At 38.0% G+C, this 25,714-nt stretch overlaps 1 protein-coding gene and 1 long non-coding RNA gene across 2 annotated transcripts in view; both read left to right on the forward strand.

The window, feature by feature from the left end:
• Positions 1-24,886, forward strand: part of LOC145781760 (uncharacterized) — a 44,766-nt gene extending 19,880 nt beyond the window's left edge. Inside the window, exons 13-21 of the mRNA XM_082593430.1 lie at positions 15,510-15,664; positions 16,028-16,181; positions 16,638-16,810; positions 17,173-17,322; positions 18,900-19,016; positions 20,132-20,257; positions 20,620-20,847; positions 21,687-21,780; positions 22,313-24,886. Of these exons, the coding sequence (XP_082449556.1) occupies positions 15,510-15,664; positions 16,028-16,181; positions 16,638-16,810; positions 17,173-17,322; positions 18,900-19,016; positions 20,132-20,257; positions 20,620-20,847; positions 21,687-21,780; positions 22,313-22,424 (1,309 nt within the window). The 3' untranslated portion in view covers positions 22,425-24,886. The remainder of the gene's footprint in view (positions 1-15,509; positions 15,665-16,027; positions 16,182-16,637; positions 16,811-17,172; positions 17,323-18,899; positions 19,017-20,131; positions 20,258-20,619; positions 20,848-21,686; positions 21,781-22,312) is intronic.
• Positions 9,895-14,611, forward strand: LOC145781939 (uncharacterized). The gene is made up of 3 exons (XR_014290802.1): positions 9,895-10,084; positions 12,179-12,252; positions 14,112-14,611. It is a non-coding gene; the product is annotated as an uncharacterized LOC145781939 (long non-coding RNA).
• Positions 24,887-25,714: the final 828 nt, after the last annotated feature.

A 25,714-nucleotide genomic window follows, 5' to 3' on the forward strand; every position in this document is an offset into this window, starting at 1 on the left:
AAAGCTATCAGGTCTTGCCATATCTTTTATAAGATGCCTAAGAAGCAACTCATTACTATGGAGTAGGCTAGGCATATTAACCATTGAAGTGGCTTTGGAAATGATCTTCCAGGAGCCCTATCACGACGCCTTTTTGACCTGTGTTTATTGCGGTTCCATCGCATCCAATTGCCATTACATTATCGTAGCTAATTTTATTGGATCCAAGATATTCAAGAATCGCGGTAGCTATTGACACATTAGATCAGTTGGCTGCAGTAAAATGACCAATGAAATGAGAACTTGTCTCCTCAAGTAAAGTAATGTGTTCTTCTTCAACTGCGAAATGTTTTCGAAGTCGCCCAGCAATTTCATTTTGTTTGATGGTTTAATCTTTTTGGCCATCAAAATATATGCTTTGCAAATTTGTGCACATGACAGGCCTACTTTCCATTTGAGTTGTAAACCTCATTTCTTTTCTCGCTTTTCTCACTTTGCTTTTATCTATGACTGATTGAGATTCGCTATCCGTTACAACTCCCACATCTTGTAGAAATGATGAAGCAATAAGTGCTGCAGACCTATTTAAAATACCAGTACGATCGCATGATTCAGCAAATACTACTAAACTGGAAGTAACCGTGTTTTTTCTGTGGTTTGACGAAGCAAAACTGGGTTGATAATTAATATCTTTGCAGCGTTCTTCATTGGATGACAAAGTTTCTGAGCTTGAATAAGAAGTTAAAGGTGTCTTAACCAAAGCGCTACATGTGCCTACTCCTGGGTCTTCACGTAAAGAACGGAATTGTTCTAATCTTGCGACTCTCCTCGGAAAACATTTAAAATTAGATTTTGTGGCCGATTTATCATGTTTATCAATCACCATTATGCGAGTTGTTCTTTGATCAAGAAGGAACTGTTGTTCTGTAACAAGGACACGATTTTCCTGCGGACAAGTACATTGCAGAAAATTGGGACACTTTGGCTACAACAACCGATTTCAAATATTTTTTGCAGATTCTTTCATTTGGTCCAAATTTTGCAGAAAATTCAGGCCCACCTCTAGAATTTAACTTCAAAAGGTTATTCATTTTTTTTGTAACTCTTTATCATAAATATGTACTGATGTTCGTACCTCATTCGTGTCATCCTGCAAAGTTAATGGACAGAACATAAATGAGCGTACAGCGTTAACACCATCTCGCCCTTTTGCGACAAGTTTGTTTATTGAGCAATGACAAAATAGCATCTCAAATTGGTGAAAATTCAGCATTTTGGTCGTCGATGCGGGGGCAGTAAACCTTAAGCTTCGAACATGCCTTTACATAGGAAAGTTCTGATAACATCCCACTTACAATTTATAACTAGCCAGTAGAAAAATTATAAAAAAAATTATGTCAAAACGGAAAGTAAAATTTTCCTTTTTTTTTCAAAAAATTGAAAGTTTGACCCCCTGCGGGGGCAGAAGATGCACCCCCAAACTGATGAAATTTTGCACACGTGATTTTTTCATGTATGTGCCACTTTTTATGACTAGCCGTTTTTGAATTTCGAAAAAAAGTCAAAAACGGCCCACCCTATTGCTAATAATACTTCGTCCGTTATCGCCAGAAAAAATAATCCTTCAGCAACTTCAGTCGGAGTTGAAGGCTATTCCAGATAATATCGGTGCTGACAATGCTGTCATCGAAAAGTGCAAGTTCTTGTCTAGTATCCTCTGTTACACCTTTATCATTACCTAAGCGTTCACAACCGCTTTCTGGAGAGTATATGACAGATCTGTCATGTCTCCTGGTCAAAACTAATCGGTTTCAAACACAAATCAGTAAAGCGTTGATAAAAAAAATAATGAAATTTCATAAGCCTTTTCACTTCTGTGTCAACAGTAACAGCTTTCTCAATGCTTAGGCCTACTTAGTTTGGTGATTGTATGTCCTTAGAAGTGTAAAAATGTAGCCTCAAAGGCAATGGTTGCATCTTGTGTATGATTGACATGATTTTACTTTTAGTATATACATTGCAATGCAGAAATAGCCTACGGTAAATTTTGAGGTCGTGGCTATCTAGTCTAAGGACAATCTTGTGTTTTTACTCGACTTATAACATTTTCACACAATATGCTAATACTGTACAGTATCCTACTTATATATTTCTTGCGTGTATAGTTGATTTCAGCAACATGGTCCTGTGTTTTGCCATGTTAGACAGGTAGCCACTACCTGGTCTCGCTCCCTAAAGAAGTCAGTCGTGTCTGATTGACGAAACGTCGGAAGAAAGGCAGATTGTCACTTTATACATCGTCATCGTGTGGTAGTTTATCTTAATTTGCACCACTAGAACGCATCATGTTATTTAACTAAATGCCTGGTGAACAGACTCATTCAATTTTCAACAGCAGCCTATACTTTGCAGTTGGACCATTTCTTTTTTCAAGCATTGATAAAGATATTAACCACCTAACATGCAATCAGACGTTCAAGAGGAACAATATCCTGCAGAACAGCATTGGTAGCTGCTGTATAGTCGAAAAATTGGTTTTGTACACAATTTCTTTGTGTATTCAGGAAAAATCGAATCATTGCCTGATCAGCCAGACTTTGGAGCCAGCTCCAATGTGGTTATAAATTTATGCAGATCTGTTTCAAGGGGTCTTGACCATTTGCTTTACTTTGACAGATGGTTTACATCTATTCCTCTTGTGACCCATCTGGAAATATCAAAAATACACTGTTTAGGGACTTGTGGCAGTTAATCGGCGGCCAGGGATCACATTTTCCGGTGACAAAATCTTTTGAAGTCTGGAAGGGGTGCTCATGAAGAAAAGAAAGTTGTGGTTGATGGCACGGAAGTGCGTGTGGTAAAATGGATGGGCAACAGATCTGTCATTTCATTGTCCACCTTTGCTTCTGCTCAATCAATAGGAGATTGCAAACGGTGATTGTGAAGGAGTACAATCAGTTTATGGGAGGCGTTGATTTTCAATGTATGACGATTATCCAGCTTTGGTGAAGAAAGCACTACAAACTATTATCCCATTCGCCATGTCGTATTTATGAGAAGCAGGATTTTCTGTCTTGGTGGTGATGAAAACCAAATATCGATCACGAATAAACACCGAAAGAGAAATGCGAATGGCAACTTCAAACATTCTCCCAAGATTCAATGAACTTTGTAAAACCAAACCAGCCAACAAGTCACATTGAATAATATGCATTGCTTTATGTTGTTGTATCAATAAACACAACTTTAAAAATAAGTTTTCTCGTTAGCTTTTATTTGCTTGTACGCCGCAAGTCCAGAAAACTTATCCAGAGGCGTCGCAACAAAAAAACGTTTGAGAACCACTGTCATAGACATTTTTGGAGTCTTTTAAACTTAACATCGATGGTGGGGTTGGCGGGTTGCTAATAATACTTCGTCCGTTATCGCCAGAAAAAATAATCCTTCAGCAACTTCAGTCGGAGTTGAAGGCTATTCCAGATAATATCGGTGCTGACAATGCTGTCATCGAAAAGTGCAAGTTTTTGTCGAGTATCCTCTGTTACACCTTTATCATTACCGAAGCGTTCACAACCGCTTTCTGGAGAGTATATGACAGATCTGTCATCATTATCATGTCTCCTGAGCAAAACTAATCGGTTTCAAACACAAATCAGCAAAGCGTTGATAAAAAAAAAATAATGAAACTTCACAAGCCTTTTCACTTCTATGTCAACAGTAACAGCTTTCTCAATGCTTAGGCCTACTTAGTTTGGTGACTGTATGTCCTTAGAAGTGTAAAAATGTAGCCTTAAAGGCAATGGTTGCATCTTGTGTATGATTGACATGATTTTACTTTTAGTATATACGTTGCAATGCAGAAATAGCCTACGGTAAATTTTGATGTTGTGGCTATCTAGTCTAACGACAATCTTGTGTTTTTACTCGACTTAAAATTCTAGATAACATTTTCACACAATATGCAAATACAGATCCTATATATATTTCTTGCATGTATAGTTGATTTCAGCAACATGGTCCTGTGTTTTGCCGTGTTAGACAGGTAGCCACTACCTGGTCTCGCTCCCTAAAGAGGTCAGTCGTGTCTGATTGACGAAACGTCGGAAGAAAAGCAGATTGTCACTTTATACATCGTGTGATAGTTTATCTTAATTTGCACCACTAGAACGCATCATGTTATTTAACTAAATGCCTGGTGAACGGACTCATTCAATTTTCAACAGTAGCCTATACTTCGCAGTTGGCCCATTTCTTTTTTCAAGCATTGATAAAGATATTAACCACCTAACAAGCAATCATACGCCCAAGAGGAACAATATCCTGCAGAACAGCTATGGTAGCTACTGTATAGTCGAAAAATTGGTTTTGTACACAATTTCTTTGTGTATTCAGGAAAAATCGAATCATTGCCTGATCAGCCAGACTTTGGAGCCAGCTCCAATGTGGTTATAAATTTATGCAGATCTGTTTCAAGGGGTCTTGACCATTTGCTTTACTTTGACAGATGGTTTACATCTATTCCTCTTCTAAACCATCTGGAAAAATCAAATATACACTGTTTAGGGACTGTGGCAGTTAATCGGCTACCAGGGATCACATTTTCCGGTGACAAAAGAGGTGCTCATGATGAAAAAAAAGTTGTGGTTGATGGCACGGAAGTGCGTGCGATAAAATGGATAGGCAACAGATCTGTCGCTTTATTGTCCATCTTTGCTTCTGCTCAACCAATGGGAGAGTGTAAACGGTTTGACAAAAAGAAAAAATGTTCTAAAACGGTACCTTACCCTGCAATTGTGAAGGAGTACAATCAGTTTATGGGAGGCGTTGATCTCATGGACTCTCTCATGGCTCTATATCGAATCAAAATAAATCATTTTTTAGATCTAACTATAATAATCTGCTGGTTGTTGTATAGAAAGGACTCTTTCGCTGTCAGTGGTTCTGAGAAAACAATGATGCTTCAAGAATTCAAGCTTTGTATTGCTGAAGCTCTGCCTCTTGAAGGAAAACCTACGACACCTCGTAAAAGAGAGCTGCTATCACAGACAACGACTTCACAATTCATAAAAAAAGAAATTAGGTGCTGCTACCAAAGCAATACCTCCTGTTGAAATCCGAACTGATGGGTACCATCACTTTCCAGTAGTGACGACAAGAGGAAGATGCAAGAACCCCAATTGTAAGGCAGCCCCTGTGTTTTACTGCGAAAAATGCAAAGTGCATTTTGCATTACCAAGGACAAAAATTGCTTTGTTGATTTTCACCGAAATTACACTGTTGACAACTGGTATTTCTAATATGTTTCAAATGTAGCTTCTAATTTTTTATTGTGCTTTTACTTGGAGATTTCCGTGCGTTTGAAGTGGTGCTTCTTATGACGATGCCATGTGGCGTAGGCTACGCAGGAGCCGCGGTGCACCGTCTCGACAACACTCCTCAACTCAATAATCACCTACGCAAGTCAATAATGGGATTGCTGGGGAGAAGTAGCCTACTGCTAGTAGCCTACAATACAACCACAACCAAATTATCAGCCACAGCCATTCAAAAAGCGTTGTGCCATATTTGTAGACGACATCAGAGGAACGGGATATTCCAAAAAATGAAATAATCTCATCAAAGTTTCTCATCGTTTCTTCAAATGCAATATGCCTTTGTACTCAGCTGGTCATACAGGCAAATGTTAAAAATTTCATGGAATCAAAAGATCACTAACGATGAAGTATTATCCAAATTCAATTCAAGCAAATTCTCTTACAAATAGTCAAAAGAAGAAAATTGAAGTATTTCGGACACACAATAAGGCAAAACTCGTTACAAAGATCATTAATAGAAGGGAAGATAAACGGTAAAAGAAACAAAGGCAGACCAAGAATGATTTGGACATCAAACATCACTAAATGGACAAAATTAACTTATGAAAATGCAGTACGAACAGCTCATGGTCGAGAACAATGGCGCATTGTATCCAACCCTCAATACGAGAAAGAAACATAATGATGATGATGATGATTTGTGCTCAAAGCACACGTTGAAATTATGTACCGGTACCGTATTTTCTTGAATAGAAACCGCGGCTACTTTTATTTTTATTTTTTGAACGTTTTGTGTGGCTTCTATTCGAAGGCGGCTTCTATTATGTTTATATGAACGTTTTTGTCTTCTAATTGGTGCTCACTGCTCGGTGGGCATTCGAGTTTCGAGTAACAAGAAAACGTAAACAGAAAGTCAGCTGCAATTTTAATGTACCGGTATCTTTTGTGAAACCGCTAATCCGACAGCTGCTATTATGTTCGCATCTGTGTGAAGCAAACAAAACCAAAAGGAAATACCTTTTGCTTTACCTGCCGCCTTTTAATTACAGTACCGTGCTCATCCAACTTTATGCAAAGCACTGAAAAACAATGAGCCGGCTCCAACGCAATCGCAATGTGTAGTGTGTGTGCTGGTGTATTATATTATATAGCTTTACGTGCGAATCTTACATCGTGCTTTACTTCTGAAATCTTTGATGCTAGAAGCCCATAGATATTTCACTGGTTGGAAAATCTGGCATTGTTACATTATGTTACAATGTAAATAATGACTAAAATTTTCAGTAAATAATGACGGTTTACATCAGTGGCGTATCCTGGTTGGTTGAGCAAGGGAAGCCATAAAACTCGTGGGGGAATAGAGCGTGCCGAAGGCACGTGTTTTCTAGGGGGGTCCGGGGGCATGCTCCCCCGGAAAAATTTTGCAAAATTACACTCAAATAATGAATTATACTGCTTTCTGGAAACACTTTTAGGGTAATTTTTGTATGAAATTTATTAGCAGATAAACAGCTATTAACTTATTAAAGGTAGCTCTTACACACGAACGGGCAAAGGGCAAAAACGCGACTATAATTAGAGAACACCAAAAACTCAGCTACAAAGTCAAGTCTAGCTTAGACCTCACATATCCTGTCTTATTCCAAAGTCTATCCAGCCAGGATAACAGTGTAAAGCCAACATTTGGCTCAAACTTTTGCTTACAAGGCCGATATTATAACCATAACAGTGCCCTAGATTTTCTCATTACGTAGCTCATTGGCACAACATCCAACAAAGCAGAGTTGCCAGACTATAAAAAAGTCCTAAAGCCAAAATAATACAAAGAAAAGGCCAAAACAAGGAAAATATTAGACAAAAAAGGCCAAATGGATATATTTACCTGTTTCTATCAAAAATAATAAAATTTACATATATATTTTATAACTTGTAGTGGATTTTAATAAATTGTAGCAAAAATAATTCTGAAAGTAGCCCAAAAAATAGCAAGTTAGCCTATAAAAGTAGCGGATGAGTTTTGATCCGCCACATTACGAGTATTAAACAAGTATGGAACATGTATTGAACAATGGTGAATATGGTTTCATCTGGTAAGGTTACAATATTAGAGAAATATTGATTATTATGCATTTTGAAAAGTTATTTAAAAAAAAACTACTTCGCGGAATTTGGCTAATCTGGCAACTCCGCGACTGGAAGCAATTTTTAAATCGCTTCCAGCGATTAGTTAAAAGAAACGTAAATTGCGAAAACTTTGCTCTGCTTTTTTCCTTTCTTTCAAACTTGTTTCTTCTTATTGCAAAAACGAGAGCAACGGATGCAATACGAATCTTCGCTTCCGTTGGCTTCCAACTTTTTTAAAATTAAAACCGATTTCAAAATCATACGGGGGGCATGAGTTAAAAACCGTTCTAAATCGCATTTAGGTAAAGAAATTACGAAATCGTTTTACTGAAAAATATCAGCTTCTCTTTTTTCAATTTTGACAAGGGAAGCAATGCTTCCCTTGCTTCCATTGAGGATACGCCCCTGGTTTACATTGTTGTGCAATGCAAAAAGGACTGATTATATCGGCCGGATATCAATGGTTTCTATCATTTTCAACATCAAATTGAAACAAAAATTGCATTTGCTTTTCACAAGCCAATGCTTTCCGAAACTCATAATGTCTAGTTTTCATGGAAACAAGCATCCCTTATCAATAGTACCTAAAATATTGCCTTTTTTGTTTGTGTTGTTTTGCCTTACAATCGCATGTAAATATTTCGATGTGAGAAGAGCAGCCTACTATTGAAATTATATGAAATTTCTCATTTGCAAACTTGTTGTTGTTTAAATTATTGATTTTCACGACAGCGTCTAACAAAGAAGCAAAAGCAGTTCCAGTTGCACTGCAGCACGTTTATGACTAACAATGTGGGATACTCACTAAAATACAATTATAAATAACGCTAGGTTGGATTACTTCTTTTATTGTCTATTTCTACCAGACAGTTTACTTGCTCGGTCGTAAGTTACAACTAACAAAGACAACATAAAAGACACCAAAAGAAAATACAGTTGGACAGAAACTATTACCTGAAAGTGGTAAAACAATGAGCACAAGCAAAGCAGCCATTATCTCAGACACAAGATCCATCCTTTACGTTGATCGTCTTCAGACGTTAAAAAACGTAAAAATGACAAAGTTTTCTTTCTAGGAATAGTTTTTAAGAAGAACAAACAAATTGTCATATGGTGTCAACAAAAGAAGTGATTTCACCGTAGTTTCAAAGTTTATGGTAATAGTTGACATGGAGCTACAATAAAAAACAATTAATTTGTAGGCTACCCGATTATTACCCTTCTTCAAATTTTTCAAACCTTTAGATACCGCACAGGATTGATAGAATAAAGCTGTCACCGTTTATTAGTCATGTTGTAAAGAAGTAATTTTGCTGTACCATAGACAGAAGCAAAACAAATCAATTGGGTTTGAATGACGCTATTGAAACCCAATTACCCATCGGTCTATCATCTGTGTGAGGTGTAATCTGTGTATTGTAGTCTCTTGTTAGTCTCTTGTTATAAAAGCTGAAAATTACGTTTTGTTGGTTACTTGAAAGAGAAGTTATTTTGTTGTGCCATAGAGTAGACAACTAATCAATCTCAATTATGACAGTGTGGTCCAAGTGCAGGCCTGCGAGCCAAATTTGGCCGCGAGCTCCTTTTTTTTGCCCAGAGAACTGATAGTCAGCTTTGCTTCAATGTAGCAATACCAATATCACTTCAATTTTTGTTCCTTTGTTATTGTAATTGACAAAAAACTTTGTGAACGATCCTTTGTGATGCATAACAATGTTTTTAGTTACTCGCCTTGTTGTCCTAGCCTAAAACTTACCAGTTTCGCAAAACCTAAGGGTCAAGATAATGAGTAGACTACTTGTAAAAAAAAGAAAGGTGGAAGAAAGATCATTTTAAAATAAAGAGGAAGAAGATTATTTATTTGCAGAAGATTCAGGAAAACCACTCTGTCTAGTTTGCCAAAAAAAAAACTGTTTCAGCTGCTAAAGAGTATAACGTCAAGCGCCATTATGAGTCTTTTGACAAAAATAAGTTTAAACTGACGACATCCAAAGTGGTTCTCTGTGGCCTTTGGCTATGCGATTATGGGAGCCAGATCAGGCCACAGGATCAAAGTGTTAAACGTAGTAGCATATTTTGGGTGGAGGGTAGAATATTTTAACATTTTTATTTGTGCTGTATTTTGTGTGCGACAGCATCGCTGGTCAGATAAATGAAGCGTGAATTGGATGGCGAAAGAATTGTTTTCGCTTCGTCGACGAAGAGCTCGCGAAGAGACGCTGACCTAATTTACTGGTATCTCTGTGCGGTCGAGTGTGGCGAGGATTGACAGATGCCTCAGAAATGTTAAAGTGTTAAACGAAAGCGTTGTTTGTATGTTGTAAATTCTTTTCGCTGACCAAGTTTTTATGTGCAGTAGGCTACTGCTACTTGTTTTGTTTAGTTTAGTTCCAATGGCAGAGCTAGAGGTAGTCATAATGCAGAGAAAAGCACGATTTAAAATGAAGTTATGTTATTTGTTTAATTCACAGCAAAACTTTGTATGAAACCTACTGTAGGGGATAGTGGTATTGTTTTGTTTGTCGCTGTGACTTCATCGTGGATTATCAACAACTAGTGAACTAAGTTGTTCATATACATGAATTTCCCCTTGAAGTAGAATATTGAAATCAACTACGTAATTGCGTTACTTTGGACGATCTGCACCTTGGACACGAAATAGTTTGGTAAGTAACATTGTGACTTTTTTCTAGTACCGTACTATAATTGTCAAACTAATTAAACCAAAGTTATTGACTTTTTGTCTATCTACAGTAGTATTCTTTATGTTGTGTATATATGCTGTAACACCAGTCTAAATTGTAACAACAAAAAACATGTAGGTCGTAGCAGATTATTATATATATTCTGTAATCTGTGTATTTTTTGTTTACACTGTTTGTTTTTGTCACAACTTATAAAACCAAATGCTGTCAAGGTTAGGTCTAAAACATTTGACCAGTTATCCATTTAAACCAGTGGTTTCCAAAGTGGGCGCCAGCGCCCCCTTGTGGGCGTTTGCAATCATGAAGGGGGCGCTGGCTATAAAGTGGGCGATTGGGGAGCGCTGAGAGTAAATCGGGGCAGTTACAAGAAGATGATAGCAAAGCATTTTTTGTCATGTTTCGCTTCAAGGAAATACAAAAGAAGACGGTGACTATAAGAGCTCTGTGGCAGATTTTGTGGCAATTATGTTGGCAAAGTCGCTTCACAGTGCCTTACAAGTTTGTTGAGGTCGTAACACGTGACTTACTTTGAAGCACTGCGATTACGCAAATCCGATCTTTCAATCCGAGAGTATTTTGATCTAGCGTTCGTCTTAATCTATATTTGAAGACTGTCATCAAAGCAGTGAATAAAATTAAAGCGCACGCTCTGAATACACGCTTATTCAAATGATTGTGCAATGAGAATGATAAAGCTTTTGAGCGCATACTACTCCACACCGAAGTACGTTGGCTTTCCCAGAGAAATTGATTCACGATTTTATTCGCTGTTTGAAACTATCAAGGAATTTCTGCAGAGTTGTGATCCTGCCCTTGCAAATGACGTCCTGGTTGTGAAAAGTGATATCGCCTACTTGTCAAACATAGGCTATTTTCCTAATTTAATGAATTGAATTTATCCCTTCAGCGTAACGAAATAAGCTCGTGTTGTATCAGCGAAATTTAGCTAGACGAGAATTTTTCCACTTCTCAAGCTTGCATCAACTTGATACCAGTGGCAAAGGCATATCTAATCATCTTCAAGAAGTACGCAAAGACATGGGAGTTCGATTCCAGGATGTATTCCAGTTAGAAATCTATGATTGAATAATCGACCTATTCTGTGATATTTCCGAACATGGAATTTTTAAGGAGGAACTAATAACATTGTAAAACGGTTTTGCACTCAAACCGAAGTTCAACATCTCGTATCAATCGTTCTGGCTGCAGAACCAAATCAAAGAGACATACTCTCACGTGTGGAATCGGGTCAAAGTTTTTATTATTGCCTTTCCCAGCTCATACTTGATGGAGCGTGCTTTCAGATAGCCCAATGTCTAGAAAATTCTGGGTATTTTTTTTTCGCTGAGACTTTTTGGTAATTTGTCCGAAATGACTTGAAAAAATTCGGTCATTTTTTATTTATTTCGGTCATTTTTTCTGATGAAAGTATTTCCTTTCAAGTAGCTGCTCCAAACCAAAATTTGCACTTCCTGACTAGCTACAACATTAAGTTTCGCTGAGAAACGTTGTCGTGTTTTATCTGAGAAAAGTTAGAACAGACAAACGTTTCTTCAACGTTCATCAGCGAAACTCAACCTTGCAACATCCGGCCGCAATTGACCGAATTGACTGTATTTTTTTCGGACATTTTGCTAAAAAATAGGTCAATGACCGAAAAAAAAACAGGACTCTAGTTTTGTCATTTGACTAGAAGAAGCAGTTAAACCACGAACCCATACCGGTAACTCTTTATTTAATTTGATTAAATAGGTGAAGCAACTTACATTACATAGAATTGTCTGATAATATTCTATTGTGAATTATTTAGCGTGAGAATATTTAATATTTTCTGGCAACTTGTCATGTCTTGCACGATGGTTTTGTTGTGTCTACTGTTCTAAGTACATATCAAAGCCAAGAGAAAGTAACTGGCCACTCTCCTTTCGTTAGTGCCGAAGGCCTAGTGTGATGACAACCTTATCTACTCATTCCCGAAACTTAGTAACTGAGTTTGGCACCACATTTACCTTATCTATTAATTATGCACAGCTCATAATTATTTTGTATTTGCAGATCGCTGGAGAGCTCTGCTGTGCTTACCACTTGTATTCAAAGAGGAACTACAGCATTTTGTGATAATTGGCGCTGTAAGTCATCAGTCTACCGCTAGCTATAATTGATTACAATTACATTTTTTACTTAAACGGTTTGATGCTGTTACCTCGCAGTATCCGTATCATAATGCACGTAAGCACTATGTAAGGTAGGAGGCACTACTTCACCTATTAGAATGTATCAAAATAAAAACAAAATGGAAAAATGATGATCATCGTAGAATGTGTATGACTGTCTTGCAATATTAGTAAAAGTTATATCTCATTTTATATCCCGCATTCACATTAAGCGCTTGCTTAATGAAACAAAATTTGTCGGAAAATGCCTCACAACTCATTACTCACACCTAGTGGTCAAAATTGTTAAACCGTACATCAGCGGAATCATCATCATTTACAGATGATGATTCCGCTAATTCCGCACCTAGTGGTCAAAATTGTTAAACCGTATATCAGCGGAATGCCAACTCTATTTTCTTCGCAATAGTGCACTCTCCAAGACAGAGCGTTAAAAAAGAGGTGAGATCACGGGCTCTAAGTCCACTGACGTCACAAATAAAAGAGAGAGAATTTTTTTTTCCTTTTTTTTTGCTTGCAAAAATGCGCATGGTTTTTATCGGGGCTCTGGAATAGGAGTTTTTTTAAAAAAAAAGGCAAGACTGCAACTCCGGCTGCATACAAAACGATAAACAATGTTTGCAATTTTAAACTGCATGCAATTAGATATATAAGACCAAGCTTCTATTACTTGCAACAACACAACTTTAACGCACAACGTTTCATAGAACCACTGATTATTATTCTTTTTGTATTCTTTTTGAATACTCCAAAAAACAATCTGGAGGCCCTAAAAAACCTTACAACACTGAAGCCGGAGTCAGCCAGTTATAAATCGAGGAGTCGAAGTCGTATATTTTTCGCCCAACTCCACAGCTCTCGTTTTGACACATTAAAGCTTTGGATGTTTTAAAAGAATTTTATTTGAGCAAATAAAATTTCAAGAATCGTGGTGAGAAGCAAAACTAAATAAAAGAATTGAAACTGAAACGAACCAATAATTTCAAGTAGCTTTAAGATTAATTTAAAAAAAGCAATTTATTTTTATGTTTTTTTACTTCTTTGTCTTAGTTTCGTTTCGAAATCCGCCAATGTTGCAATTCGAAGTGTTCGGTTTGCCCTATTTTCTAGAAACGTAAGTGCGTTTGAAAACAAAACCGTGTCATGACGAATTTTTGTTTTGTTTTTTTATGCACAAATTCTGCAAAAAAGTCAAAGTGTTCATGTTAAAGGAGTTTTTTTTAACCATAAATAGACATAACTAAGCAACGAGACAACATTTAACATTGTGAAAACAAAAACGACATAACAATCGTTCTCGGTTATGCAATTTGCATCATCTAAAGATTAGACAAAAATATACAGGATAACAACAAAACTATGGTCTATTCTAAACAATTGAGAAACTGCTATATCTTGCACACATACGAAATGAGAACTAAAGTTACAGCTCTTAAAAAAAGCGTTTTGTTTTGCCTGATCGAAGATGAAATTAAAAGTGAAATGAAATGCAGATGAGATGATCAAAATTGAATTGAAATTTGAATTCTATTGGATAAATATTTTATTAATCAGATCATAAACAGTTTTTCGAGGGTCACATTTTGCTGCTGAATATTTCATTTGCCTGCCATTTTTGTATTGGTACGAAATTGTTACATTGCCAATAACTCTGTATAGCTTATTTGTGTGCCATAGAGATGGTAGTGTGTCACAACAACACAATTCGTTAGCATCGTATAAGTCTATACCTTTTCCAAGTATATCCAGTTTTACCATAGGCCTATAATTCTTATAAGGTTGGATCAATGCTAATGTTACATATTGTTTTACAGGATGACAGTTTCAGCTTGACAAAAGTCACAACTCCTTATCTGGAGCACATCCGAGGGATTTTCTCTACACGTGCAAAGACAACTGCTATGCCACATCGAGGAGCCTGAAACTGCACTGCTTCTGCTTTTGCACACGTATTGGATATTTGATATTAACTTTCCCCAAGAAATCACCGAAACGCTACAACTATTAAATTACCTGTGTGACATTTCCCGGTTTCCGTTGATATTAGCACACCTGTGCAAGCTTTAATAAATCAGTTTTGAATAACAATTTGGTAGTGCTGGTGTAAGGCAGTGATTTTTAACATGATTGTGTTCTTCGGTAGGCCTACACTATATCGTTCCGTAAAAGATCGTCAGGTGTTCCGCAAGAAATTGTTAAAATGGACTAGCGTTCTATGGAACACAGGTCGAAAATTAAAATCACAACTGCTTTGCGTTTGCCTTTCTGCAATTCCTGCCCGTATATCAACTTTGTGCAATTGTGCTCATCCAAACAGGCCAAGATATCGCATTGAGAAAAGCTGAAAGTGAATAAACTGTTGTTGTATTGTTTATTTTATTGCATTATGGATTAGCCCATATTATAAAATCCGATTTGGTGTTCCGCAACATTATTTTAATGCATAAAGTGTTCCGTGGTTCAAGAAAGGTTGAAAAACACTTGTGCAAGGAACACTTTTTACGCAACCTGACGGATAGGGAGGCAGAAAGTGCAACAAAAAAACAGGAACACGAGTTAATGCGATAAAAAAAACAGTCTGAATTGTAGAGTGGACATTTCCAACTCAAGCAAAAGTAATAAGGTAAAAATTAGGACCATCCTAAAGGGTGGAAATTTAGACAGCCTGAGAGTAAATGCTACTGAGGTGGAAATTTCCACCTCAGATGAAGGGTGGAATTTTACACTTTTTGTGATGGAAAAATCCACCCTATGAGTGTATAAGCCTAGGGTGGAAAACAGAGACTAGGGTGGAAATTTCCACAGTTTAGGGTGGATTTTGCTGGGGGTGGAAATTTCCACCATTGCTCAAGGGTGGAAATATCCACCATTTTTAGTGGAAAAATCCACCCTACAGAAGCATAGGGTGGAAAACAGAGACCACCCTTAGGGGTGGAAATTTATATACCTTTTACTTAACAGTGTACCCCATGGGCACCAGATTAATTTTTACATTTTTTCAAGTGGAAATCGCGTGTGAACTACCTTGTTTTGGGGTTTAAATTGATGGAACGTAAAAGCGTTATATCAACTGGTATCTTAGGGCAACAGAAGTGGTACTCGATTTCAAGGCGTTTTTAGAAAGCGACGAAATATCATCAAAGAGATGTAAAGCATAAAACTAAATTCGAAACTTTTTCGCAAACAAATTAAAAACTGTGTGCTTTTAACAGAAAAATCTACTGGACCGACACCAAGCAAGTTGAAGGAAGAGGAGAACTGTGGAGGATGAATTATGACGGAACAAACGTAGAACTTGTCTATCAGAACTTGAATTGGCCGAGCGCTATTACTATTGATTATCACGATCGTGATGGGTTAGGGTTAGGTAGGTTCGCTTATTTTTGAGTGTTTTTTTAATGTGCGTTTAAATTAAAGGTTTGTGGTTAGCTTCACTACACTGGTCACAATTATCAACGAGAGGAAAAGATTGAATATCACTTGCCACTCATTCCCATTGATTTAACGTCTGCAGACATAAAAATGACGGATTTTGCTGTTTTGGTTGCAACAGCCATGACGTCACTCCATTGTAGAATCCATGAAGTTGATAAATTTCTCGTGAGCTAAGACAGAAGGTGGCGGGAGAGCTAAAATGTTTTGAAATAGTGACCTGACGGGGTGTCGATCGCGATACCTCTCGATTACCATCAACTGTTTGATTGATTTGTTGAATTGATTCACGTTTTAGGACCAAGTTTGTTTATTGCGGAAGAGAAGACGGCGATGATTTATGAAACTCCGCTGAAGACGCTGCAAACAATATCAGACACCTCTATTCAGAGCATCCCGAAGCAGCACGACTTCGCCGCGCACGTGGAGCGCAAAGAATATCACGTAAAGGAGTAAGTGGTTGATTCTATTTAAATAAGGCCTGAAACGGCCGACGCCTCTCTTGACACTTCAGCGACGTGAATGACAAAGTCTTCAGCGTCTAATCAAGTGTACATCAGTTTCAGTGATTGTTGATGTCATAATTGACATTCCATTGAACAATCTCATTTGAACATCCTAAAATCTGTTAGATAATAATTCATGTTATATAGACCAACACATAGCGACATATAACGCACAAGAATTGCCAACGTACAAGCCTAAAACAATGGCTCCAGGCTGATTTTAATTGCAGACTTTAATCCAATATAACTACTTTTTGTCCTTAAAATAATAGTTTTGGTAAAACTAAACTGCTAAAGTGTGATTACTGAATCTCAAATCCCTGCAAAACTCCTGGTTTTTGAAACTCTTAGCAACGAAATGAATTCCTTGGTATTAGTCAAAATACTTTTCCCGTTCTACAGCATCACTGTACACAATGGGATCTTGTACATTGCGGATTCGAAGTCCACCAATCTGGAGAAGTTCAACTTAACAGAAGGACCAGCATCACTGGTACAGTTTGGACCGTCTGAGTTCTTTGACGTCACCGCGATATCAGTCTTCAGCAAAAAAGACCTAATCACAACATTTGTAGGTGAGAGATCTGCTTCAAAAGTTTTCGCCAGGTTTCGTTATGTGAAGACTGTGAAGAGTTTGTGATCTTCGCAAATGGCACTTTCATGTTATGTTTTGTTTGTCGTATCCAGGCTGGTGGTTGAAGATTTAGATTAAGTGGACGGGAAGGCAAGGAAGCCAATCTTCGTGTCCACCTTCAGGCATGCTTTAAGTGTCCTGCCAAACACACAGCCACATGCTCTTGAGTGGTGTCGAACCGGCTCTTTTTCGATTGCCGTTCCAGCGCTCTCACCACTCGGCTATGCAGTCGACTTCGCGTTATGTGGTTGAAAGCTTAGATTACGTTTTTCTGGTAATCCCCACTTGTTTGGTCAATTGCAGATTGTCTCCTTCCAGCTTGCTCCAACGTCTCCTGTGAGCACATCTGCGTTGATGTTGGAGGACTAGACTCGTCTACCGCCAATTGTTTGTGTAACAATGGCTTCATTCAATCTGGTGACAAAAACGAAAGCTGTACTGGAAAATTTCCAAGTGAGATATAAATTCAAAAAGCTTTTTTCAAATATAACAGTCGTAAAGTAATTTTATCCCACAAATAGTTTTAGAAAAGTAAACTTTTTTTTATCATTGGCATAGTTTCTATTTGAATAAGCTATGTTTTGTAAATTGACATAGTTTATTTACTTAATAAGATTACCATAAAAAAGGCTTTATAAATCATAGCTAAATGTAAACACAAAGTAAGCACCTAACTTTTTGCAACCCTCACAACACAACTAATAATAATAATGTTATGGTTTTATTTATTGTCGCTCTACAACAGCTAAGGTCTTTTAGCGACAGGGCTCATTTTTAATTTGTATCAGGTTTACGATGTTATCACATTATTACCCGACTCATTCTCACTGCGCTATGCAGGATAGAACACAATCGGTACCGTTTTTAAAGTCTTCGGTTTGACCCGACCTGGAATCGATCTCAGATCTACCAGCACCAGAGCCGAAGGCGAAACCACTCGGCCACTGAGCTGGTTCACAACACAACTGAAAAGTCGACAAAGAAAAATGTGAACAAGAGCTTCGCGAATCACGCCAGAAGCCAACACGTTGACTGTGCACAGAGCACGCAGCAAGATCAATTAAACGCAGCCAATCAAAAGAGAGAATCAAGAGTTTACAACAACCATGGTTGACGATAGTAATTTAACCAATATACAGTTTCTTTCAAAGTTCATCATTCCACTGTGCAGTTGTCTGTGTAGCAATAAACAACCACTGCCAGTTCAGCTGTCCGAGGTTAATACTCACGAATGACGTTAAACCATCATTGCCTCGCGTTGGTAACAAAGCTTGTTCTTCTCATCGCCTTTCAGACAAATAAGCGCTCGTTTTTAAATTTCCAAATTTTCAAGCATTTTGTGACCATGCAGAAATTTAAAATAACAATTTTTCTCTTTCTTTTTCGTTACTGCCTAACTTCTGTCAAGCCAATCTAACAATAACTTGCTTCTCTGGTTGAATCTTGCTTTTCTAATTATATGAAGTAAATCAGTCTACAAATGAATTTTTACGTTAAATCGGCAAACGTTGATTCAATGTAAACAGGGTTGATCTGCTGGCTAGGAAGCGATAGCGCTGTAAAAGGTTCGTGAGCGGGAGAATGGTACGATCCGAAGCTTTGTATGTTTCATTGAATAAGTTCATACACAACATCGACAATGGCGCGATCACTTATTTGAAACTACGACAGAGCGAGGAGAAAAAATATGTTTAACTTGCTTGTAGAAAGTTTCAAACTAACGCCATTCAACCATCAGCACAATTGCGTCTCTTACCGCTATGCGGGGGAGCTGCCTTGTCACATTCACTTGTTTGAAGACTAATATATGTTTCTGTAAAGTTTGTGGTGCAAAAACTTAAAACGATAATTTTACCACAAATTAGAATGAGATGAATTTATTGTAAATCTAAAGGACCAAACGGTATTTAGAGAGACGCCCAAGCCCCAATCAAGCAAATATGGCATCGCCGCAGCCTCCACAAATACCGACCACATCCGCCATTCATTCACACAATTTGCTGTGATTCATTACTTATCTTTACACTCAGAGAATCCACCCAGCTTCGGCGACACCTGCCTTAATGACATCACATACAACATCGCGGAGTGTGATAGTTACGTGATCCCGAACTGGCCCATACCAGAGTGGGTTAATAAAGAAAGTGGTAAGTTTCAAATCTAACTATAAGGGACTCCGCTTCTAAGATAATCCAAGAGGTCATGACAACGAATACATTGTGACGTTGCTATCATCCGTTATGACGCCACAACCAGCTTTTCTGTTGGGAAAAAAACTATATTTAAGAAAGAAAAAGCTAAAAAACCCAATAAAAAATTGTTTGAGTGGTCTAGATCTAGACACTAAGAAAACATACTTGACAGACGTGTGCTGGGAAACTTACTGGGGCTAAGATTAGGGATGGAAGAGGTTTTTCAAAAGAGAAAACGAAGAAAATTTTCATTTAAATAAGAATCTGCTGAAGATACTACCATTGGTGAAATAAGCTGTTAAGGTTTTCAAAATAGAAGTAACGCCATTATGTTTTAAAAGATTATTATAGGCTACAACACCAAGAGCCTCAAATATGTGGTTCGCACAGCCGCATGTGGTATTGATTTAGTCCTGAACGCAGGTTGAGTTTGATACCCCTGATATACACCGAGTTACTTGAAGGTTAAGACGGGTGACGCAAAATATTTAATATTTTCTGTTATCTGAGGTCTCCACCAATTGTTGGGAGACCAGAGAACTATGGAAAGATCCAGCACTGATGCAACATTTTGAAGAAGTGTTGGGTTTCTTAATTTACTTTAAGTGAAGGTCCTGCATAGTTTTAAAATAAAAATCTGAAGTAGTTTAGCGCAGCCTTCGAAACCCCTCTTAGATGTTTACGTTCATCTTCATTAATTTGATATCTCGGTCGACATCATAGGGAACGTTCAAATATTACGTAACGCCTTTTGAGGGGGAGGGGGAGGGGGTTTATGCAAAGCGTTACGTTAGCGTCACATCGGGGGAAGGGGGTTCAAGCAAAACGTTACGTAACGCTTTCGAGTACGAAATGGTAGTTTTTTGTGCTGAATTCGTAGTGAAAAAGCGTTACATGGGGGAGGGGGGGGGGGATTGAAAAAATCGTTACGTAATATTTGAACGTTAGCCGATAAATTTTTCTGTGTTAAATGATGTCACAGATGGGCCGACCTCGTTCGTCTTGCCAAAGTCTATTGGCATGCTTGATGAGTGGTTGCAAATTATACAAAAATATAATTCTTGTTTCAGATGATGGCGATATAGTGGCACCAGTCGTACCTGATAAGCTCTATGAAGGAACTTATCACTTCTCTTATACCGCAACTAATCGGTACAGCCTCAGCACTTTCTGTCCCTTTACAGTGAACGTCGTTGGTAAGTTAGTCAGGTACTTGGGCGCGTTGAAGCTAAGTTTGTTGTTTTCTCCAAGCGTTTCTCTTAGGACTTGTGGGACTGCATCAAATTACTTCTGGCTTGTTTTCGCAATCGCAGCGTGTGGGCGAAGTTAATACAGTTAGCCGTGATTTTGTAAGTTGGTTAGTTTTTCATTATTGATCTGGTTGCTAGGGTTTAGGATAAAAAATGATTTATCAAAGGGGCTGATTTATGGGTCAATTTATATTTTGATGTGTTTTAGTATTTATAATGCAGTGGTTCTATAGACGAGAAATACATTGGCAATAAATAAAATTCGACGCGATGTTGTGTTTAACTGCCGTACTTATTTTTTTTTGCAGCAATCAGGTGTCCTTTCCCACCAAAGCTGCCTGACATTATGAATCATACTGACCTGACTTGTAGCCTTAGTTTTGGGTCGTCATACAACTTCCAATGCGTCGATCCATCGATGGAGCTGGTTATTGAGAGCGGCGACAAACAGTTCGCCAATTCCGTGTTCAATAATATCTGTAACGATCAAGGAAACTGGTTTCCATTCCCAGATGTTTCTGAAGTAAAGTGTAAAGGTGAAGTTTGCAGCAGTGACGCAGATTGTCTGATTTTGTATTTAGACTTGTGTTGAAAATTGATAAAAGGATGATGTGGCCAATTTATGTGTCCACCTTGTCATGACGGGCCTTGAAAAGAAATCAGAGCCGTGTGTTATAGATGAGTGTATCTGGCACCTGCTTTTACTAATCTAACATACAGCATTTGGCAAATTAAAGCCCTTGAATAATGTTCATAGCCAAGTGGTTGAAAGCCCTGGTAAGTCACTCAAAAGGGCACCGGTTCGATACCGCGCAAGAGTACGTTCGATATCTTCTACTGCTCGAGAACATTCAGTTAAACTACAAGCAAGCTTTTTCCCACAACACGTTTCCCCGGTTGGCTGTATAGCAACATCTTCTCACCTGCAAGTGCTTCCAGACCCGGATTTAGGAGGGTAGAGGGTGCAGTTGCCCCGGGCCCACCTTTTGAAGAGCCCCCGTCGTAAAAAAATGTGATTTTGTGTTGTTCTTATTATTTTCTTGCAGCCTTTGAAGTTTCTGCAAAATGCCTCCTTTTTCTTTCAAGGTTAGTTTTTAGTCACAGGGTGGCGACTGAGCTTGGCGTAAAGGCGTTAGCAACGGTGTGGGTGACTTTCAAGTTACCTTGCAAAGTTTTTCACGGGCCTCCCCGATCTAAAAGTGCCCCGGGCCCCCCATCAGTTAAACTCGCCCCTGAGTGCTTCAAAATATTTGAGGTCACGATGAACGTTTTGGCCTGCACACCAACAGCCACACACGGGGAACGACCTGCGTCTACGGACCAGCAGTCAAACCGTGTGAGTCATTCAACCTCATTTTAATGATGTTTGTTGCAGTCAAAACCTCATCTGGTGTCTTGCCTGGCGTTGCCGTCGGAGTTGGTGTTGCTGCGGCTCTAATTCTGCTGATCCTCGTGATGTGCGGTTTATAGTAAGTTGTTGCTCTTTTGGTTTTATGTTTAGATTATATTGTTACAAATCAATGGACGCTATCATGATCCACGTCATCCAACAAATCACACGAGTTCATTAGCAGTACATGCAAGCACATTGGCTTCGGTCATAGCCTACTTGTTTAGCAATACTGTCGACGTCCAAACGGTTTAATCATTCAGCATTGTTTTGGTTACAACTCCGTTCATTCCAACACTTTTACTTGGGGTCTAATTACTTGTTCCACAACAATAGCATGCACAAGATAACCACTTAATCCCGTATATGGAAATACCTCTAAAACAAAACCAATGCAGACAGACTGGGTTGAGATAGATCTTTGGCACACACCAACCTCACTTAACGTTTAACAGTGATATCACATAAAATGTGTGTGAGAACGTAGTTCAACTTTTGACAAAAAAACTTTTCATAACCGTTATTCCACTCTTGCTGTTTCTAGAGCATACACTGCATTAGGTTGTTGTTGTTTACGACTTGTACTCTAACGTGCTCTGTTCCTTTCACAGTCGGTGCTCGAAAGGAAGTCCTTTACTCATCAAAATCAACTTCCCTAAGATTTGGAAGCGAAAAGAAGATGCGGTCACCTTCAGCAACAATAACAATCACTTCGTCATGTGAAGATAATTTATTTCTGTCTTTGGAAGCGCTGATGAACATTTTGTTCTACCCATCCGCTGTGTCGCCCGCCACGATTTTCAGAGTGGAGACTTTAGTGCCACAACAATCATGCTTGGCCATTTGTGACAAAACAAATTCCATTGTAAAAAGTCATTGTCTCGTTATAATAGCCAATGACAAACGTCATTCTTACTTTCCACTTTTGTGACAAAACATACACATCATTGTTATATCTAAACAAAATCAAATTATCAGTAATTAGATTTTGTTTATGACGAATCAATGATGGTTATGCAGCAGGTCATAATCCATTGTTTTTCATAATGTGATTTGCCATAACAACTTACACGCTAGTCTGGAAGAAATAGCGTTGTAACAGGAAAAATTCCCAAAAACTAGTTTTTGTGTTTTTTCTTTTTTGTTTCTTATGAGTTTGAGCAAGTACGTTGGAGCAAGTTGCCCTATCCGAACTAAACTCGTCGTATTTTAGTGGTTGTTTTTACTGTGCTTTCATGCTTGAAGTTGACCGCTGTCTATAGCATAGGGCAGGGGTCACCAACCTTTTTTGCATGCGGGCCACTTTGGCACTTAGGAGAGCTGTGGCGGGCCGCACTAATAACATTTTAGGTAGGTTGACTCTTATGCTAGAAAAGAACGCATTTCAAACCCAGTATCCAGCGTTACATGTTGTTCATATTTATCTTAGAATACCGCAGCAAAAAAAAATAGTCGAACAACGCTACTGCCAGGCCAAGCTCCTTTAACAACACTTTTGACTTTTTTAACAATGCCTAATAAACGAGGCCACATGTTTTGCGCACTTATAGCGAGGCGAGCGGTTTCATCAGAATATTCATCGCCAAGCAAGAGTGGTGTTGTCACTTCGCTTCACAAAAGATATCTTGCCATTAACAATTTCAGTAAACATGGAAATGTTTGACACATCGCAATACAGGCAACAATAGTGACCTGCAAGCACATCAGCGAAAAATAGGCTCCAATAACAGGGAGAAAAAAACCATGCACCATGAAACAAACGCTTGTGGAAATCACCGAAAAAACGTTTCTATCGTAACTCATGAACAGTGCTCCCTCTAAAAAAGCAATGAGCTGGTTTTTCACCATTTTGTGAGAGTCTATAAAACCGTCTTTCCTTGATTATTAGACAAATGTCACTTGCGGTGCTTATTAGCATGGCAAGAATTGTTAATTAACAACATTTTGCAGTACTATGCTAAATAGCTTCATAATACCAGAAAAAGTCTTTCAATTTGTATATAATATTTTTCCAATTTATTGTAAATTGAGTTGGCACACCGACCTATTTTGCAAACAAAAACTTGCATAAAGGCACACTGCTCGTGAAACCCCATAACGGTGAAACGCACATTAGTGTTTAAAGGACATTTACAAACTTAAAATAAGCACACCTATAGCTCACAGACATTTTCGAAATTCGAAAACAGACGTTTTAATCAACCACCGGGACAGTGTGGCTGGACATCGCATTAGAATAACTTTAAACGACCCCTACCTAAAACTACAATCTGATTGGTCGGTCGGTGGAATCGTATGCAAAACGAAAATATGCTTTTCGGAAAGTGTTTTTTGCCTTCATGCTGTTTAACTCCTTAAGAAAAGTATTTTTGGTTATACTTGTGCACTGATACCTTCCGCGGGCCGCACATAAAAGCGTGGCGGGCCGCCATTTGGTGACCCCTGGCATAGGGCAATCTTGTGTTAAGATGGCCTTAGCATTTAAGAAAGCACATCTTATTTTTTCCCCGCCTTTTTTTCCGCCTTTTTCCTACCTCTTTCCTTAACAACTCAAGGTTGATTAGGGGCGGAGTGAGGTCTCATTTCGTGCCCCATTCTTCTGTGGTTATTGCAAAACAATATTTAAAACATTCTTTACAACATTGTATTTTTTGAAAAATAACTGTTAATTTGTTTAAAAGTTATCGCTGTCCTAACTAGCATCTGTTTGATTGTCAAATTCGAGAACTATTTAGTTTGTTGCGTAACTTTGTACCATTATTGTCGCACAGATCTCCAGATTGTCTCCCTGTATGATTTTCCAACCCTTTTCAAAATTGAAAAGGCCGAGTTTTCGTCTGGACCTTTTAAACAAGGTGTCTCCGTTTTCGATTTTAATGTATATTTGCCGATGACGTATTGGATATGTATATTTGCTGATGACGTATTGAATATGCATATTTGCCGATGACGTATTGAATATGTATATTTGCCGATGACGTATTGAATATGCATATTTGCCGATGACGTATTGAATGTGTATATTTTCCGATGACGTATTGAATGTGTTGATACGTGTTGATACAATTCAACTAAAGTATTTTCCTTGAGCAGTGGTTGGTGCATTTTCATCCATTTATTTGTGTTCTTTGTGCTGTCTGCTGTTGCCATACGATTGATGTGTTTTTGAAATATACGAACGTGTTGTTTTGTACCTGTTTCACAACTTAGTTAACTCTGAACAAACCGCACACCATGTCATCCACCACTGCCTAACCCATCGGCCTCCAAACGGTGCGCATGGTCTGAGGGCCTTGACGACGAGACTCCTGAGTGGCTGATGATTTCCTGCCCTTCAATCTAGCCTGGAAAGATCTGCTCATACGCCGATGATGACAACTTAATTGAACAGCTGTGAGACTCGTTCATCTACATTGAAGGTTTCAGACAAGAATTCGTTTGTCGACGCGCAGTGAATCCAGTAAAATTTAACCAAAAAGAAGAAACTTTTAAAGTTGCAGCATACAACTGGAATAAAATTCAAACTTGTTAGTTGTTTGTAAGTAAAAGTTGCGGATAACGACGTAATAGTTTGGCAAATTGGAATAAAATTCTTAAACAAAAGATTTAAAATAAAAAACTAAATCACGATAAAAATATTTAAAACGTTTTGTCAAGGAAAATAACTGATCTTACATGTAGAAAAAAGCATTTTATAATTTAATAAATAAGCAAAGAGATTTTGTCCAACAACACAAGATCAGCTTATTCGTGACGCGAAACTCATTTGTCATACCAATTATGTAAAGAACTGACATTTTATTCTGCAGTTGCTTGAATGAAAGCTTACTTCAATATGAATGCGAAGGGATATTGCTAATTAATAATCAACAAACCAGAACACTTGAAATGACTATTTAATTACAAATCTTTAATAAAATGAACTATTTGATCAATCGAGAGCTGGCCAGCCATTTATATACTGAATAATTCTCAACAGATAATAAGTAAGTCACATAAAAGATATCAGATGT

This window comes from Aplidium turbinatum, chromosome 13, assembly GCF_918807975.1.
Source record: "Aplidium turbinatum chromosome 13, kaAplTurb1.1, whole genome shotgun sequence".
Classification (NCBI taxonomy): Eukaryota; Metazoa; Chordata; class Ascidiacea; order Aplousobranchia; family Polyclinidae; genus Aplidium; species Aplidium turbinatum.